Raw genomic sequence first — 17,949 nt, 5'->3', positions numbered from 1 at the left:
CGCCCCTACATAGGTCTGTAGCATAAGTAGCCAACCCACTCTTCTTTCTCCCCGAGCCACTCACTTCCACTCGCAAAAAAAGGTTTGGGAGGCCTTGGGCACCTCCCTAAAATCACTCTAGGAAGGAGAGGAGGTTTTGAACTTAAATCCTTTGGTGGGGAGCTTGTTTAAGGTAAGAAAATGCTATTCCCACCCTCTAATCCATGTTTTATTGGTTGGTTAGTGAGCAATTTACATTTTGGTTTTCTCTCTCTTCCATGGAGCTTGAGCTTTGTGTTGACCAAATTAGAGCTTGTCTATGATGCTATTAGTGTAGAATAGGTAGAGACACCACCTTGCACCATCAATTAGGTGATATAGCTTGATTTTATTGGAGATTAATTGTAGTTTCATGTATGGAGAGAAAAGACATTCTAGATCTAGGGTTTCCTTTTTTTGTTTTTGTTTCATGAATTTGGAATCTGGTTGGCATGAATAGTTATTGGTAAACTAATAGTTGTTGTTAATATTAATTGTTTCTAATAATGGTAGATCATAATTGGTAAAATTAATTATGTCTAATAATCGTTTCTAACACAATTATTACTAATAATGATAGATAATAATTGTTGCTAATAATGGTAGATAATAATTGTTACTTATTAATTGTTGCTAATAATGGTAGATAATATTTGGTAATATTAATTATGTCTAATAATCGTTTCTAACACAATTATTACTAATAATGATAGCTAATAATTGTTGCTAATAATGGTAGATAATAATTGTTACTTATTAATTGTTGCTAATAGTGGTAGATAATAATTGGTAATATTAATTATGTCTAATAATCGTTTCTAACACAATTATTACTAATAATGATAGCTAATAATTGTTGCTAATAATGGTAGATAATAATTGTTACTTATTAATTGTTGCTAATAATGGTAGATAATAATTGGTACTTATTAGTTGTTGCTAATAATGGTAGATAATAATTGTTACTTATTAATTGTTGCTAATAATGGTAGATAATAATTGTTACTTATTAATTGTTGCTAATAATGGTAGATAATAATTGGTACTATTAATTATGTCTAATAATCATTTCTAACACAATTATTGCTAATAATGATAGCTACTAATTGTTGCTAATAATGGTAGATAATAATTGTTACTTATTAATTGTTGCTAATAATTATTCTCAACTAATTAATTTTTTTATTTATGTAAAGATGGAGAATAGGGCTACTTGGATGTATGGTTTGCCAAGGTACTCACAAGCCTATGCTGATGAGGTGGACAAATTTATTACAATCGCACTGAATCATGCAAAGACGTTGTCAACAGGAAATAATTGTTCAGTTATTTGTCCCTGTAAAGATTGCAAGAACCACTTAGCAACTTATGATGTGGAAATCATCAGATCACATCTGATTAGGCGAGGATTTGTCCCGAACTACACAGTATGGCTTCATCATGGTGAAGTAATGTTTCTTGATAGCAACGATGATGACCAAGAAGACGATGTTGAAGAAGGCCAATTGTTGTCCCAATACGCAGACATGTTTGAAGCACAAATGCAACATGATTCAGCAAATGAACAAGCACGTGGTGATGATGCCGGTGGTGTCGACAATAATGATGGGGATGTTGGCGGTGTTGACAATAATGATGTTGGAGCATGTGAGGTGGATGCAGAAAACTTTGACAACTTAGAGGAAATGCTTCGGGCCATTGGACCAGAAATACTACAACAGAAGAAGGGTCTAGAAAATCTAGAGCGGGTGAAAACAGCGTCAAAGGAGACTGTGTATGGTGTTGAGAAGGGCTGTCCAACACATTGGACACTGCTCCGTTTTGTGCTTGAGCTACTCATCCTGAAGGCTAAGTACGGCTGGTCAGACTGCAGTTTTGACGATCTGTTGCATCTTCTGTCATCTGTGCTGCCACTGCCGAACTTAGTTCCCTCCAGCACATACCATGCTAAGAAGGTCATAAGTCCATTGACAATGGGTGTTGAAAAGATCCATGCATGCCCCAACCATTGTATCCTTTTTCGTGGTGAAACGTTCGAAGGTCTGGATAAATATCCTCGTTGTGGGGCAAGTCGGTACAAGGACAATGACCTTTACAGTGGCGGAGAAGCCTCCACCGGGAACAAGAGGAGTAAGAAGGGTTCCAAAAAGGTGGTACAAGAATCTCGACCTCCAGAGGACACCCCATTAGGCAACGACGCAAAGAAGAGAAAAATTCTTGCCTTGGTAATGTGGTATCTGCCAGTGTCCGACCGCTTGAGGCGTATTTTCCTAAACCCTAAGGAAGCCGCGCTCATGACATGGTGGGACGATGAGCGCAAGGTCGATGATGATGTGATTGCACACCCGGCCGATGGCAGTCAGTGGCAGGACTTCGATAATAACAACCCACTGTTCAGTTCGGACCCAAGGAATGTACGGTTTGCCTTGAGCACCGATGGAATGAATCCCTTCAACGAGAGGACGAGCAACCATAGCACTTGGCCAGTGATCTTGACCATGTACAACATCCCAACGTGGTTGTGTCAGAAGAGAAAGTATCTTTTCCTCACTGTTCTTGTTTCTGGCCCTCAGCAACCAGGCTTTGATATGGACGTGTTCCTCGAGCCTGTGATGGAAGAATTCGAGAAACTATGGAGGACAGGGGAGCTGATGTATGATGCTTTCCAAAAGGAGACCTTCACATTAAGAGCAATAATATTTGTGACTATCAACGACCACCCTGCATTGTTTGCCTTGTCTGGACAAATCAAAGGCAAGACAGGATGCTTAGTCTGTCTGGATGATACTAAATGGGTGTACCTAGATGGATCTAAGAAGACTGTTTACATCAGGAATCGTTGCTTTTTAAAGCAAGGTCACAAGTACCGCAGCAAAGTGTACTTAAAGTATTTTGGCAACATCCCAGAGGATGAAGATCGACCTCCGGAGAGACGTCATGATGGACAATATGTGTTCCAAATGGTGAAAAATATAAGCGTCATCTATGGAAAGAAGAAAATGGATGGAACACCTAGAGATAGAAGCACACCTCCTATTGAAGGCGTGCCTTTTAAGAAAAAGTCAATCTTCTTTCAGTATCTTGAATATTGGCCACAATTGGAGGTCCCCCATGCCATTGATGCTATGCATGTGCAGAAGAATGTCTTTGAGAGTCTCATCGCTACCTTGATGGACACACCGAAGTCAAAGGATAGTCTCAAAGCAAGGAGAGACATGGAGCAGCTACATGTGATGCCAGAGCTTCACCCAGTACTTGAGACAAAAACTGGAAAATACACCCTACCCGCGGCTAGCTACAACCTGGACCTAGAAGAGAGGAGAGGTTTATGCACTTCTGTGAAGGGGATCAAAGTCCCGACTGGGTTTTCGGCAAACCCGAAGAAGCTAGTGTCGATGAAGGACCTATCATTTCCACACTGCAAGGCTCACGATTGTCATATGATGCTGACGGTGTTCCTACCAATCGCAATAAGGGCTATCAAGCCAGAGTTTTTGAAGATGGCTATCACCCGCATGTGCTACTTCTGGTCGAAGATCTCACAGAAGAAGATTAGCAAGACAGAGGTGAGTGACCTACATGATTTTGTCGTAGAGACACAAAACCAACTAGAGATGTGTTTACCTCCCGCTTTCTTCGACCCTATGGTACATCTCATGATTCACATGGTTCATCAGATACAGGTATTGGGCCCTTGCTACTTGCATGAAATGTGGTCGTATGAGCGGTTCATGTCGGTTCTAAGTCGATATGTGCATAATCGTGCATACCCAGAGGGCTCTATGATAGAGGGCTACAGTAGTGAAGAAGTCATCGAGTGCTGTCAAGAGTACCTAAAAGTACAAAGAGGGATTGGTATTCCTGATTCTCACTACAAGGGTAGGCTGGCCGGGAAGGGCACAAATGGTAGAAAAATCTTCATCGACAATGAATACGCTGAAGTGAGTCAGGCGCACTACGCTGTCTTGGTGAGCACAAAATTGATGGAACCATATATTGATGAACACATGGAGATCATCCAATCAGAGAGAAATGGTCGTACAGGTGATTGGGTCATGAAACAACACAAGCAACGCCTAACTTCATGGTTGAAGGACCAAAACATACAGCCTGGAGAAACCATAGATTCTATTACCATCAGTAAGTTGGCAGCGGGGCCATCAAGACATGTGACATCTTGGAGTTCTTATGAGATCAATGGGTACACATACTATACCCACACAAAGGATAGTAAATGTGTGAACCAAAACAGTGGTGTTCGAGCAGTGGCTATCGGCGCAGGGGGACAAAAGATCTACTACTTTGGCATAATTGAAGATATATGGGAACTTGACTATGGAACTGAGGCACTAAATGTGGCCCTATTTCGATGTCGCTGGATCAAGCAACATGAATTCAATGAAATCGGATTGAGGGTCGTGGACCTTCACAACATAGGCTACCAGGATGATCCATGGGTCCCCCCAAAGAAGAAACCTAAGCATGTGGTTATCCCTGGAAAACAACACATTATCGGAGTTGATGGCGTTGATGATGTTGAAGCCTACAATAAGTGCGATCAGATGCCGCTATTCACAGACTTTATTAACAAGATCGGTGTTGTGGAAAAAAACCTACCCAAAGATGTATTGCCATGGGAACGAAAAGGTGTGAAGTGGAAAACTGTTACGGCGGCGGATACTAATAAATAGTCATTTGTATGTGTGTGAGACTTTATTTATCTATCCATGTGAGACTACATTTATGTATGTGTGTGAGACTACATTTATGTATGTGTGTGAGACTACATTTATGTATGTGTGTAAATGACCTCAAATGAAAAACTTTTGAATACAAGGTAGATAGAGCTCATCAAGATACACATTTCATACATAGGACATTTTTGCATTTGAGAAAGTGTTTGTAAACTCTAGTCACAAAGGCTTGAATCACACATAGACTATATGAAACTACACGCGGGACTTGTGGATTTAGAACTGCACTTTCTTAACGCTTTGTCAAATGCAAAAATGTCATATATATAAAATGTAGATCTTGATGAGTGGAACAAAGTTGCTATTCATGGCTTTTGGAGTTGGGGCCGTCTAGGGTCCCGAAAACGTGCGTGTAGCAGTCAAAATTGGAAATTTCAAAATTTGAGTGGTCCAAACCATCTCAGATGAAAAGTTGACCATTACACCAAATGTGCATCTTGGTAAGGGGAACAAACTTTGTATTCATGACTTTTGCATCTGAGACCATCTCGGGTCCGGTCAAAGTGTATTTTGTCAAAAATCCAATGTTTGACTTGGTCAAACTAGGTCAAACTAGGCAACAAAAGACCTCAAATGAAAAAAAATTGAATACAACATAGTTAGATCTCATCAAGGTCTACCTTTGATACACAATACATTTTTGCATTTGGAAAAGTTACAGAAAACTCAGTTCACATGTTTTGAAAACACAAGGCGTGGCTTGGTCAAACCTGGTCAAACGAGTGAGTAAATGTCCTCAAATGAAAAACTTTTGAATACAAGGTAGATAGAGCTCATCAAGATACACATTTCATACATAGGACATTTTTGTATTTGAGAAAGTGTTTGTAAACTCTAGTCACAAAGGCTTGAATCACACATAGACTATATGAAACTACACGCGGGACTTGTGGATTTAGAACTGCACTTTCTTAACGCTTTGTCAAATGCAAAAATGTCATATATATAAAATGTAGATCTTGATGAGTGGAACAAAGTTGCTATTCATGACTTTTGGAGTTGGGGCCGTCTAGGGTCCCGAAAACGTGCGTGTAGCAGTCAAAATTGGAAATTTCAAAATTTGAGTGGTCCAAACCATCTCAGATGAAAAGTTGACCATTACACCAAATGTGCATCTTGGTAAAGGGAACAAACTTTGTATTCATGACTTTTGCATCTGAGACCATCTCAGGTCCGGTCAAAGTTGAAAGCCCTAGTTTGGTTTTGGATAATTGATGAAACCCTTGTACTAACCTCTTTACTAAGTGTGTGTAGACTTAATGAGGTTGGTACATGCCAAGTGATGGAGCAAGTGATGATCATGGTAATGATGGTAATGACCACAAGATGATCAAGTGCTCAACTTGGAAAAGAAGAAAGAGAAAAACAAAACCCTATGGAGATCAAGGCAAAGGTATTGCTTAGGGTTTTGGTTTTGGTGATCAAGACATCATAGAGGGTGTGATCACATTTAGGATAGATAGCCGTACTATAAAGAGAGGAATTCTTTGGCTAAGCGGTTATCAAGTGCCACTAGGTGTCATTATTCATGGGCATGCATTTAGAACCTAGTGAGCTAACTTAACTCCTTCAAAGAAAATGATTGTGAAAATTCTAACACACATGCACTTGTTGGTACACACTTTGTGGTGTTGGCACACTTTGAGAAGGGAGTTGAAGTTTGAAGAGTAGAGAGAGGATGGGTTCAAAAGTTGTATCAGTCTATGATTGGAAGCCTACTCTATGTGATCGCATCAAGACCGGATGTCATGTTTAGTGTATGCATGTGTGCAAGATTCCAAGCCTCACCAAGAGAAAGTCATTTGAAAGAAACAAAGAGAATATTGAGGTACTTGAAGCATACACAAAATGTTGGTTTGTGGTATCCCAAAGGTGCAAAGTTTGAACTTGTTGGATATTTCGACTCGGACTATGCGGGATGCAAAGTTGAGAGAAGAAGCACATCGGGCACATGTCAACTATTGGGAAGATCACTTGTCTCATGGTCATCCAAGAAGCAAAATAGTGTTGCACTATCAACCGCCGAAGCGGAGTACATTGCGGCCGGTAGTTGTTGTGCACAAATCCTATGGATGAAGGCAACATTGACGGACTTTGGAATCAATTTCAAAGAAGTGCCATTGCTATGTGACAATGAAAGTGCCGTGAAGCTCACCAACAATCCGGTTCAACACTCAAGAACAAAGCACATAGATGTCTGCCATCACTTCATAAGAGATCACCAACAAAAAGGGGACATTTGCATTGAAAGTATAGACACCGATGATCAACTTGCCGATATATTCACCAAGCCACTTGATGAGAAGAGGTTTTGCAAGCTAAGGAATGAATTGAACATACTTGACTTCTCAAATATGTGTTGATGCACCCCCACTATATGACGTGCCTCTCCTTCGAGCAAAGCAAGGTGAAATTGTTTGACATGTCATCCATCTTTGCTAAGGACTTGTTTAGTGCATCTAGTCATTCCTTACATGTCTTAGGATCATTCATGAAAATCAAATGAATTTGATGCTTATATGGTACCACTATTGTTTATATGCTTGACTTGATCTAGTGGTAGCATATGACATGTTTGTGGGCTTGCAATCCTAGTCTTTGATCTAGAATATGAGCTATAAGTGTTTAACTCAACATGGTGCAAGATAACCCTTATTTGGAGGTGTGAAGAAGCTTGTCCGTGGATCAAACCGAGTTAAATATCTTAGGCAAGTAATCTAGATTGAACTAATTTGTAAAATGATCTCACTTCACGTGGTTTCACACTAACCTTTCTAAAATTTGAGCTCACCTTTTGTGGTCTTTGATGACAAAGGGGGAGAGAATTTCCCAAAGATTTAAGATAAGGGAGTAACATGATAAAAGAAGGGGATCAATTAAAATTTTGGAGGCACACAAGTAGGGGGAGCAAGCTCATAATCTTGTTTGTTGCATTTGTGTGTGCATCACATATGGTTGCTTGCATTTGCATTTAGCTTTAAAAGCTTTCTCTCTGTTACCTTGCTTGTGTGATGTATGCTAGTTGTAAATTTGATTGATGAAATGAAAAACTAGCATGTATAGGTAGTGTAACTAGACTTTTGGTTGTTTCACAAGTAGTACTAGAACCTTGTTTATAATGTTGATCTCACGAGGTGTTCTAGTTTTGTGAAAGTCTAGTTACTAATGGTGCTAAGGATGGTGTACATTGGCAACTCCAATTGGTATCACGCTTCAAAGGTCCATTCTTTACATCTTAGCATCATTTGGTAGAAATTGACTCCTATATTTCCTATTCAAGCATATGTGCAAGCTTTCAATCCAAACTCTTAGCACATATGTAGGGGGAGCAATTGCTACCAATTTGGGTTCATGAAACTTGTCCATAACCTTTGCACATGGTAAAATGCTTGGGCAAGCAACATGAATCCAAGAAAATTTTATTGAAAATCTTTGTAAAAAGGGTTGTCATCAATTACCAAAAAGGGGGAGATTGAAAGCCCTAGTTTGGTTTTGGATAATTGATGAAACCCTTGTACTAACCTCTTTACTAAGTGTGTGTAGACTTAATGAGGTTGGTACATGCCAAGTGATGGAGCAAGTGATGATCATGGTAATGATGGTAATGACCACAAGATGATCAAGTGCTCAACTTGGAAAAGAAGAAAGAGAAAAACAAAACCCTATGGAGATCAAGGCAAAGGTATTGCTTAGGGTTTTGGTTTTGGTGATCAAGACATCATAGAGGGTGTGATCACATTTAGGATAGATAGCCGTACTATAAAGAGAGGAATTCTTTGGCTAAGCGGTTATCAAGTGCCACTAGGTGTCATTATTCATGGGCATGCATTTAGAACCTAGTGAGCTAACTTAACTCCTTCAAAGAAAATGATTGTGAAAATTCTAACACACATGCACTTGTTGGTACACACTTTGTGGTGTTGGCACACTTTGAGAAGGGAGTTGAAGTTTGAAGAGTAGAGAGAGGATGGGTTCCTCTCTCCCTCCCGCCGAGCTTGCGAGGCGGGATTCGGCGCTTTTCGAGAAAACACTGCCTGGTCGCTGAGAAAACACTCACCGGACGCTGGCTTCTGGAGCACCGGACGTTGGTGTTGAGCGTCCGGTGCAGTCACTGCCTGGCCCAGCTAGGGTAAGGCACCAGACGATAGGCACCGGACGCTGGCTTGAGCGTCCGGTGGTGCGTGTCCGGTGTGCGGGCGTTTTGTAAACCTCTCTGGGTGTGAGTCCGGTGAGCACCGGACGCTCAGGCTGCGTCCGGTGGCTTGCGTCCGGTGACCCTGCAAGTTTGCGGAGCTCTCTGCGCATGAGTCCGGTGTGCACCGGACGCGTCCGGTGCCAACCTGCTCAGCGTCCGGTGCTCTGCAGGTTACCGTTAGACTCTGATACACGACTGACGTTGGGGCACCGAACGCTGGTGTTGAGCGTCCGGTGCCCCTTTAAGAGCGTCCGGTGACCCCGTATTTCGCCCAGTGAAAGAGCCAACGGCTCTATTTGTTTGAGGGGCTATAAATACATGTTTGGCCGGATTGGGGCTCACACTCTTGGCATTATAACATACATAACATCCTTGTGACCCTAAGCAAACACCTCCCACTCATCTCCGTCATAGATTAAACATCTTAGTGAGATTGGGAGTGATTCCAAGTGCATTTGCTTGAGTGATTGCATCTAGTGGCACTTGGGGATCGCTCTAGCTGCGGTTTTCTTGTTACTCTTGGTGGTTGCCGCCACCTAGACGGCTTGGAGCAGCGGAGGAGCTTTGGCACGAGTTGGTGATTGTTCGTGGCCATCTTCCGGTGATTGTGAGGGGTCTTGTACCTTCCCCGACGGAGAGCCGAAAGGTAACTCTAGTGGATTGCTCGTGTCATTGAGCTACCTCACTTGTGGGTAGGTTCTTGTGGTGTCCTAGTGAGGACGAGGTTCGTGCTACACCTCTTAGCCACCGAACCACCAAGTGTTGGTCGACACAACGGGGACGTAGCGTGCCGGCAAGCACGTGAACCTCGGGAGAAAAATCGGTGTCTCAATTGTGTTTGATTGGCATTCTCCCGGTGCTTGATTGTTTATATTGGTGATTGGTTCATCCCCTACACGGCGGTATAAATATCTCATCTTATCTTTACTTACCGCAAACTAGTGTAATTACTTTAGTTGCTTACTTTGACTTGTGTAGCTTAGTTCTCTAGTGTAACTTGTAGAGACTTAGTTCTTGTGTGCATAGAGATCTTAGCAACTAGAATTGTTGGGTAGGTGGCTTGCAAACACCCCTTTAGAGCTAGAGCAAAAAGCTTCGCTTTGTTATTTACTAACCTTTTGCTCTAGTGAGTTTGTAGAATTTTTAAATAGGCTATTCACCCCCCCCCTCTAGCCATATTAGGACCTTTCAAAAGTGTATTTTGTCAAAAATCCAATGTTTGACTTGGTCAAACTAGGTCAAACTAGGCAACAAAAGACCTCAAATGAAAAAAAATTGAATACAACATAGTTAGATCTCATCAATGTCTACCTTTGATACACAATACATTTTTGCATTTGGAAAAGTTACAGAAAACTCAGTTCACATGTTTTGAAAACACAAGGCGTGGCTTGGTCAAACCTGGTCAAACGAGTGAGTAAATGACCTCAAATGAAAAACTTTTGAATACAAGGTAGATAGAGCTCATCAAGATACACATTTCATACATAGGACATTTTTGCATTTGAGAAAGTGTTTGTAAACTCTAGTCACAAAGGCTTGAATCACACATAGACTTTATGAAACTACATGCGGGACTTGTGGATTTAGAACTGCACTTTATTACTGCTTTGTCAAATGCAAAAATGTCCTATATATCAAATTTAGATCTTGATGAGTGGAACAAAGTTGCTATTCATGACTTTTGGAGTTGGGGCCGTCTAGGGTCCCGAAAACGTGCGTGTAGCAGTCAAAATTGGAAATTTCAAAATTTGAGTGGTCCAAACCATCTCAGATGAAAAGTTGACCATTACACCAAATGTGCATCTTGGTAAAGGGAACAAACTTTGTATTCATGACTTTTGCATCTGAGACCATCTCGGGTCCGGTCAAAGTGTATTTTGTCAAAAATCCAATGTTTGACTTGGTCAAACTAGGTCAAACTAGGCAACAAAAGACCTCAAATGAAAATCCAATGTTTGAAAATCTATCCAATGTTTTATTCAAAATGTTCAAATGAAAACTGTTTCAAATAATTCAAATTTACATAAATCTGAATTTTATTTCTAAAAACATTTGATTTTTATATTTTTAAAAAACATGGAATTGTTTAAAATTTTACACTTCATATAGATAAATCAATCAAAAATACAGTAGTTTAGTTTTATTTTATAAATATATTTTTAAGGTTAAGTATAAACTGTATGATAGTTTAAATTTATTTTATTTTAGAAAAAATAAAAATTTGTAAACTATAAGGGCGGTTCTAGACCTCAACCGCCCTTACAGTGTTCGTGCCCTAAGTATATAGTGGCCGGCTGAGGGGAGGCCCATTCGGCTAAGTCGTGGGCGTGACTCTTCCTCTTGATGCCGCCGCCAGGCTGCCAAACTGGCCCGCCGGCACCGCCGCAGCCACCCCTCGAGCTCTCCTCCCCCTCCCCCTTCGCCGTGTGCTCCGACTCCTCCACCCCTCGAGCTCTCCTCCCCCTCCCCCTTCGCCGGTGCGCGTGCCACGCCACCTGTCCGCTACCGGGAACCCTAGGTCACCCGGTCGGAACCCTAGCCGCCACTGGGAACCCTAGGTCACCCTAGCCGCCACCGCTACGAGTCGGGGACCTCCGTCGTCCCTCTTCTTGGCGACCTGCTTCGTCCGCTCCGTCCGCGACCTTGGCGACCTGCTCCGTCCGCGACCTTGGCGACCTGCTCCGTCCGCCACCCGACCGCGACCTGCTCCGTCCGCGACCTTGGCGACCTGCTCCGTCCGCCACCCGACCGCGACCTGCTCCGTCCGCGAACTACTCCGACGCCACTGGTGGGCCGGAGCTCCACGCGTGACCGCCTGCTAGGAACCCTAGCCGCCACCCGTCCGCGACTTTCTCTCCTTCTCCTCCAAAGGTACCGCCGCCTCCTCTCTTTGAGTCCTAATTAGATTTGTGTGTTATTATGTCTTTGTTGTGTGCTTGGATCGATGATTGGGGGTGGGGGCTTAATTAATCATGTTCAGATTGATAGCACGCAATAGGGTTCATCAGCTGCCGTGATTGGGGGTGGGGGCACGTTTTGTACTGTTTATAAAATAGATCGTGAACATGAATATTCTAGTGTGCACATTCTAGTTCATTCCAATGGTGGCGTGTGCTAGACATTAGCACACTGAGCTTTTTTTTCAATACTTTGTGTTCAATGCCAGACAAAATTTGTTGTACCTAGAACTGCCTCTATTACCCACAGACCACATAAAGTTTGTTGTAGTCTGCATATGATCTGCACTGGTAGATCTAAGATGCTGCTGGGGATGTTTTATTCCATTGAACACTAAGGCAAAAAGTAATTCATGGGGTCAAATCTTGGTCTGTAGATTGTGCAGGAGTTGTTAGTTTTAATTTACTGATTAACCAACCTGCATCTTAGTATGTAGGAACCAATATATATACAGCATAAATTAGTTTCTGCAGATCGTTGTTTTGTTCAATAGCACAAATCGCAGATTGAGTTAATATCAATCTTTTGTGGTATATATAACATAATGGTTTATAAATAAAGAAAATAGATGTTTGAGAAAAAAAAATAAATTTGATCCCAATAAAAATCTTTCTGAGTATTTTATCAATGTAAACATTACCTTCTAGATGAAGTAGAAAATGAGGATTAAACTGACATGCACATCATGGTACTATTTTCAAAATTCAGATCAGATCACACAGTTGCACCTATAGTGCTACAAAGATCAATAGAAAGTATGGCTAAAATGTGCACGCATAGGTTCTTCAAAGACCAGAACCAGTCCACAAGCTTGACCACTGATCGAGCGAATACTAAATAGTCAGCACCAGCATACCATGTATCACCATTAACTTTAGCTGGCTTGTTGACCAGTCATATGTTCAATAACCTACATCAACGTTTATCTGAAAATGAATAGTATGATAAACAAAGATAGTCCCTCTTGATTAGTACTTGCTGTCTACTATCTCTTGATTAGTACTTACTGTTGTTTATATAGCAGGCTGCTTATATGCCACTCCTCTGTACTACTATTTGTGGTGGCTTACTAGCATAATTTTGAATTGATGACATTTTTTGAACTGTGCTCCTCTATACTACTACTATACTCTCTCTCTCCTCTACTATTGTTTTGCCGATGATGAAATTATCAAATTCAATACATTATCTTAGAATATGAGCTGATGATCCAAAACTTATGAGTAACTTGGCATCATTACTAGCCGCCTCTATAGTGCCTTCTTATCTGTTTTTGATGCCTTGATGCTCCAAGTTCTTGATCAAATGATGCTAGACATGTTTCTGAGGCCTTTTAAAACCTTTCCCTCTCCTCACCTCTCCTTCCTCTCTGCTCCTTCTATCTCTCTTCTATTTTCTACTCTCATCCTCTCTCCAACACTACTACACTAGTCTACTACTAGTGCTAGCTGCTGCTCTACTCTAGTACTCTAGTACTACACTACTGTTGGGGCTTACTGTAATCCTACTACTACTGCTGTTGTGCCCAACTCTACTACTACCCTCTCTATGACAGTTTTATAAACTGTGCTCCTCTATACTACTACTACTCTCCTCTTCTATTTTTCTTCTCTCCTTTGTTTTGCCGATGATGAGATTGTCTAAGTCCATTCATTATATGGAATATGAGCTGATGATCAAGAACTTGTGAGGAACTTGGCATCGTTACCAGCGGCCCCTATATGACCTCATCTTCTCTATTAAGATGCCTTTATGCTCCAAGTTCATGATCAAATGATGATTGGCATGGTACTGAGGCCTTTACTACTTGTACTACTTTTTTTTTCAAAATTTCTTGCTCGATGATACAAAAGGTGTAGTGAGACAGCATGACAGTCAAATACCCATAGCTTCTCCTAGACCGAAAGCTTCGGGGGGAAACTAGTCTCGAATGGAGTGCCATTGGATACTAGCCTCCCCCTGAGGTTTTCGGTCTTGTAATGCAAATAGGTTTTCTCTTAACCTATTACTGACTGTCATATAAGTCTATGATCTATGATCACCACAGAGCAGCGGATGGCTCTATAAAGCAGCAACCCGCTAATTTGAGAGCACATGAGTTTCTTCTTCTTTTACTACTACTACCGATTACTAATTTGTCTCCTTTGTCTGTTCTCTCTCCTATCTTCTCCTCTCATCTGCTGCTACTACTACTAAAGCACTGCTGCTCTCTCTTCTCCTCTCTTCAACCTACTTCTCTGTTTTGATGCCTTGATGCTCCAAGTTCTTGATCAAATGATGGTAGACATGTTTGTAAGGCCTTTTTAAACCTTTCCCTCTCCTCACCTCTACTTCCTCTCTGCTCTTTCTATCTCTCTTCTATTTTCTACTCTCATCCCCTCTCCAACACTACTGCACTAGTCTACTACTAGTCCTAGCTGCTGCTCTACTCTAGTACTCTACTAGTACTACACTACTGTTGGGGCTTACTGTCATTTTAATTTGTGGCTTACTGTAATCCTACTACTACTGCTGTTGTGCTCCAACTCTACTACTACTGCACTAGTATACTACTAGTGCTAGCTGCTGCTCTACTCTAGTCCTAATTCTACTACTCTTCTCTTCTACTTCTATGATTTTTCTTCTCTCCTTTGTTTTGCCGATGATGAGATTGTCTAAGTCCATTCATTATTTGGAATATGAGCTGATGATCAACAACTTGTGAGGAACTTGACATCGTTACCAAATGATGATTGACATGGTACTGAGGCCTTCTCTGTTTTGATGCCTTCTTCTTTATTTTGATGCCTTGATGCTCCAAGTTCATGATCAAATGATGGTAGACATGTTTCTGAGGCCTTTTTTAAACACTACTACTGCTACTGCTACTACTACTACTGCTACTGCTACTGCTACTACTACTACTACTACTAGCACTGCTGCTGCTACTACTACTAAAGCACTGCTGCTCTCTCTTCTCCTCTCTTCAACCTACTACTACTACTACTACTACTACTACTACTACTACTACTACTACTACTAAAGCACTGCTGCTCTCTCTTCTCCTCTCTTCAACCTACTACTACTACTACTACTACTACTAAAGCACTGCTGCTACTACTACTACTAAAGCACTGCTGCTGCTACTACTACTACTAGTGCTGCTGCTGCTGCTACTACTACTAAAGCACTGCTGCTCTCTCTTCTCCTCTCTTCAACCTACTACTACTAATACTACTAAAGCACTGCTGCTACTACTACTACTAAAGCACTGCTGCTGCTGCTACTACTACTACTACTAATGCTGCTGCTGCTACTACTACTACTACTAAAGCACACTTTATTCCTTTCATCTGTTAGAACAAATCACGAAATGACACGGACAACAAGCAATGCAGCCCGATCCAACGAACATGAAGAGCACCCTAGCCCTAGAGAGCAAGAAATACAAGATCAGTTTTCTCAGGAACAGTTTGATGAAGAAGTGGGCAATGGTGTAGCATTTATGCTTACTCAGGAGGAGTCTGGCGAGGAGCAAGGTGGAGAAGCGGGAAGAGAAGAGACTGATGAAGGATCTAGCAAGGACGATGACTCAACCTCGAGATATGAAAGTCCTGAGGATCCACACCCATGTGAACCTAGACGGAAGCCAACGACGGATGAGTTGGACAAGGACTTTGACCCAAACGAGGAGGTAGGGATATGAAGGTCACTTAAAAAATCATAAATTTTGGTAACGATATGGCTGTGTTACCTCTACTAACACTTTGACCTGTTGTTTATACAGGTCCCTCCTAAACCTCCAAAAAGACCACGTCGGCGTTCGGCACGTTTCGCCGGACACGACGGGGCAAGGGAAAGGAGGGCAGAGGCAACAGGCACAGAGACTACGATTGTGGCCTCTGCTTCGCAACCTGAAGGCACAACCTCGGCCTCGACTACCAAAGTGAAAAGGAAAGGAGGGGTCAGAAAGCCAAACCACTATCCAAATGCAAAAATGGTTTATGTGATTGATGAGGTTGGGGAAGAAGGGCAGATCCTTAAGCCAAAGGAGTTCCAATCAAAATTCCGCAATGCAATTGGGGCCCAAGTCAGAGACAAGTTGAACCCATCAATCCGTAATTGGCACGACTATCCAGAGGACATAAAGGATGACCTATGGAAAAACGTCTGTTGGTCAATTTTAATTTTAGGATTCCGGCAGAGAAGCTACCCCTAGTAAGACGACGTGCTATGAAGATGATGGGAGAATCCTTCCGACGTTGGAGTAATGAGCTGAACATCGAGTACATCAAAAAGGGGTTAACTCCGTACCATAAGTATGGACACATCACTCCTGCTATCTGGGCGTTGCTCGTGGCTGAGAAGACTGCACCAGAATCTTTGGCCTTAAGTGAAAAGAACAGCTTGCAGGCGAAGAAGAACATCCACCACCCTCGTCTAGGCCCCGGTGGCTACGAGGGAAAGGAAGAGATGTTTAGAAAGATGGAAGAGGAGGCCGTAGCTGCTGGGAATACAAAAGTAATGAAATTGAAGCCACGCACCAAGCGTTGGCTCTTTGCAAGGAATCTTGAAGAATCAGGCAGCAGTCTGAAATTTGCCAAGCCAGAGACCGAGGAGGCAGTGTCAAGGATAATGAAATATTCTGAAGACATCGAGAAGGGCTCATTCACTCCTTCTAGAGAGAAGGACGAGCTTAGCCTTGGCTTGGGAAACCCCGAGCACCCAGGCCGTGTCAGGGGTTTAGGGAAACATAAGACCTGGAAGGAAGGATTTTGAGAGGATGTGGAGATGTACAATAAACATGGTAGAAACCGGGAGGTGAGTCTTGCCACCCTAGTGAAGACCCTAGTTGCAAAGGAACTACAGGAGCAAGGACTGTCTACTGAGCGACGGTCACAAATGGAGCCGCCTAGGGATTTGGTTCTAGTTGGTAGCCCTCCAAATGTTCAAAGCAGCCAAGGTTCCAATGCAGCCTCCGCCTCAGTCGATCACATACGGGTGCCAACTCGTTGCATCCTGTTGATTCCCATCGGTAGGGGACAGGAGATGGCTGAGGTGGCAACGGGTCTGGCACATCCTCCAATTCCAGGCGACATCTGGCACCATAAACCGGTCCGGGCCGACTATAGTAAGGTTGAGGTGCATACCGTGAATCCCGAGTACGCGAAGCATAAGATTGAACACCCAACTAGCGAGGGGATTCGTGAGCTTGGACTACTCATGAAACAGTTCATCCTCTGGTACAAAAAGGATATTGTGTTGAATGTTTCCTCGCCAACTCCAAGTGATGTACACCTGGAGAGAGTCCACCTTGAGGATGGAGCGGTGTATTCACCGTCTCATGAGGACCACTTGATGCATGAGAGGGTACCGGCTTCTCCAACCGCTGGTGAGCAAGGGGTCGAGCCAGGGCATGATGAGACGCCACATGAGCCTCAAATAGGTGAACCTTCTGTAGCTCGTGCGGAGCCAGAGCATGAGATGCCACATGTGCCTCAGAGTCCGCAACCTTCTACAGCTCGTGCCGAGCCAAAGCGTGACGAGACACCACATGTGCCTCATAGCCCAAAACCTTCTACAGCTCGTGCCGAGTCAGAGCATGACGAGACACCACATGTGCCTCCTAAGCCACAACATTCTCCAGCTCGCCCCGAGCAAGGCCATGATGAGATGGCACAGACTTTTCAACAAGCACCGCCGACACATGAAGAACTACTCCCTCTAGTATGTGAAGCTCGTGAAAAGATCCCCATCATGATAAGGTCGACAGGGTCAAAATTTTTTGTGGATATGAATGTCTCGGGTATGTACAAGTGGTATGCTCATGACCAGTTCAAGCCTGAGAACCAAGGCCCGAACAAATTTGCCTACAGGATGCCCACTGACACCTCAGACTACACAACGATAACAAAGTATCCAGATGTTGAAACCATCAAGTGGTCAAAGGATTGCCCGAAAGAATATGTAAAAGGCAAACGTTTCCTACCAAACCGGGTCTTGTGTAAGATGCCATATGGAATGAGAAGGTTCCATGATTGG

The 17,949-nt window shown here is 42.6% G+C and overlaps 1 protein-coding gene across 1 annotated transcript; it reads left to right on the top strand.

The window, feature by feature from the left end:
- LOC110431978 lies at positions 130–16,686 on the top strand. The gene is made up of 3 exons (XM_021451860.1): positions 130–172; positions 1,226–1,578; positions 16,286–16,686. Exons 2-3 carry the CDS (start codon positions 1,236–1,238, stop codon positions 16,684–16,686), a joined length of 744 nt encoding a protein of 247 aa, XP_021307535.1. The 5' UTR covers positions 130–172; positions 1,226–1,235.

Source organism: Sorghum bicolor, chromosome 1, assembly GCF_000003195.3.
Source record: "Sorghum bicolor cultivar BTx623 chromosome 1, Sorghum_bicolor_NCBIv3, whole genome shotgun sequence".
NCBI lineage: Eukaryota > Viridiplantae > Streptophyta > Magnoliopsida > Poales > Poaceae > Sorghum > Sorghum bicolor.
The sequence above is the reverse complement of the archived record's forward strand: the minus strand, read 5'-3'. Positions and strand labels throughout refer to the sequence as shown.